This window comes from Lithobates pipiens, unplaced genomic scaffold, assembly GCF_037356315.1.
Source record: "Lithobates pipiens isolate NorthernLeopardFrog02 unplaced genomic scaffold, aLitPip1_a1.2 Scaffold_1, whole genome shotgun sequence".
NCBI lineage: Eukaryota > Metazoa > Chordata > Amphibia > Anura > Ranidae > Lithobates > Lithobates pipiens.
The window spans coordinates 1593130-1594437 of record NW_027507685.1 but is presented as its reverse complement, the minus strand read 5'-3'; the positions used below and the strand labels follow the sequence as shown (position 1 = coordinate 1594437).

The 1308-nt window shown below is 36.4% G+C and overlaps 1 gene segment (V, D, J or C); it reads right to left on the bottom strand.

The window, feature by feature from the left end:
* Positions 1 to 324: 324 nt before the first annotated feature.
* Positions 325 to 863, bottom strand: LOC143987076 (putative non-functional immunoglobulin kappa variable 3-7). The segment is given in 2 exon segments: positions 325 to 674; positions 806 to 863. Coding segments are annotated over 2 exon segments (408 nt in total).
* Positions 864 to 1308: the final 445 nt, after the last annotated feature.

Sequence of the window (1308 nt, the reverse complement as noted above, 5' to 3'; positions counted from 1 at the left end):
ATTTAGGGGTTATAACACTGCTTGTGATTTCAGTGTAGCAGGGATATCAGCTCAACATGTATTTTTATTGTTCTTGCATTGTTTTTGAAGAGACAAAACAGGGGAAAATGTGCATGTATCATCATCATGTATCATAAAGCACGTACTGAATATGCTTCTTTTTTTTCTATTTTCTTTGCCCAAACATACATTTGAAGCACTGGGGATTTTGTCATGATATATTTATGCGTGAGAATATGTTTTGGTTCAGTTAACAATCATACTGTATAACCATGAAGAAACAGTGCCACCTGGTGGTGAAGGTGATGTAGTAAACAGAAAGTTTTAGCATTGCTCCTGAGCAGATATGTAGCACTGTGCACCATCACTGAGAGCACACAGGTACACAGCTGAATCTGACACTGACAGGCCATGGATGGTTAATGTCGTATTAGTGTCACTGTTCTCTGATTGGAACTTTCCAGGCTCCAATTCTGGGTTATTTTTCTTGATGTTGGAGTAACTTTTTGCCCCCTGGTGAAGGATATACTGTATCTGATGAGGATACTGACGATACCAGTACAGGTATGGAGTAGTGCTACTAATAGAGTAGGTACAGGATAATGTTATTGTTTCTCCAATTTCTCCAAAAAGATACTGGTCTGTTGAGTTTATAATATATCCATGGACACAACCTGTAACAGAATAACAAATTATATCAGTTCAGCCATATTTCATTTTCATTTTGTATCATTTGTATTGTATAATAATAATAAATAAAAAAATCACAGTGAAAACAGCATTGTAAGAACTGCCCCATACTTACCAGATAAATAAAGTATCAGTAAGGAGGTCGGTAATACAGATGGGATAAAGCTGATCATTGTCTCTGAATGTACAACATACAAGATTGCTGTGTGACTGATGTGTACCAGTGAGGATCCTTCTGAGCTCCTTGATGTATAGTAATGTGGGAAGGATGTGACAGGAACACAAACATCACCCACATCAACACACCCACATGTTGTATGAGGACAGGAACTGGGTGACGTGAGAAAAACATCAGACTGGCAGATATTTTTTCATGAATATAAGGCTATGATACACATTAGGCTCAATTCACAAAGCTAACATACCACAATAAAGATCTTCATTTTAGTCATGTGACTGCAATTTTTTTTATTTCATGGGACTAGCTAAAAATAACTGCCACTTTTTTAAAATGACATATTCTTATCCTGATGTTGCCTTTGTGAAATGAGCCAATAAAAGCATACCGTATCTTTCTTTTATCCTGAGGGCTAAAACTTTACATTTTTGAACAGATTT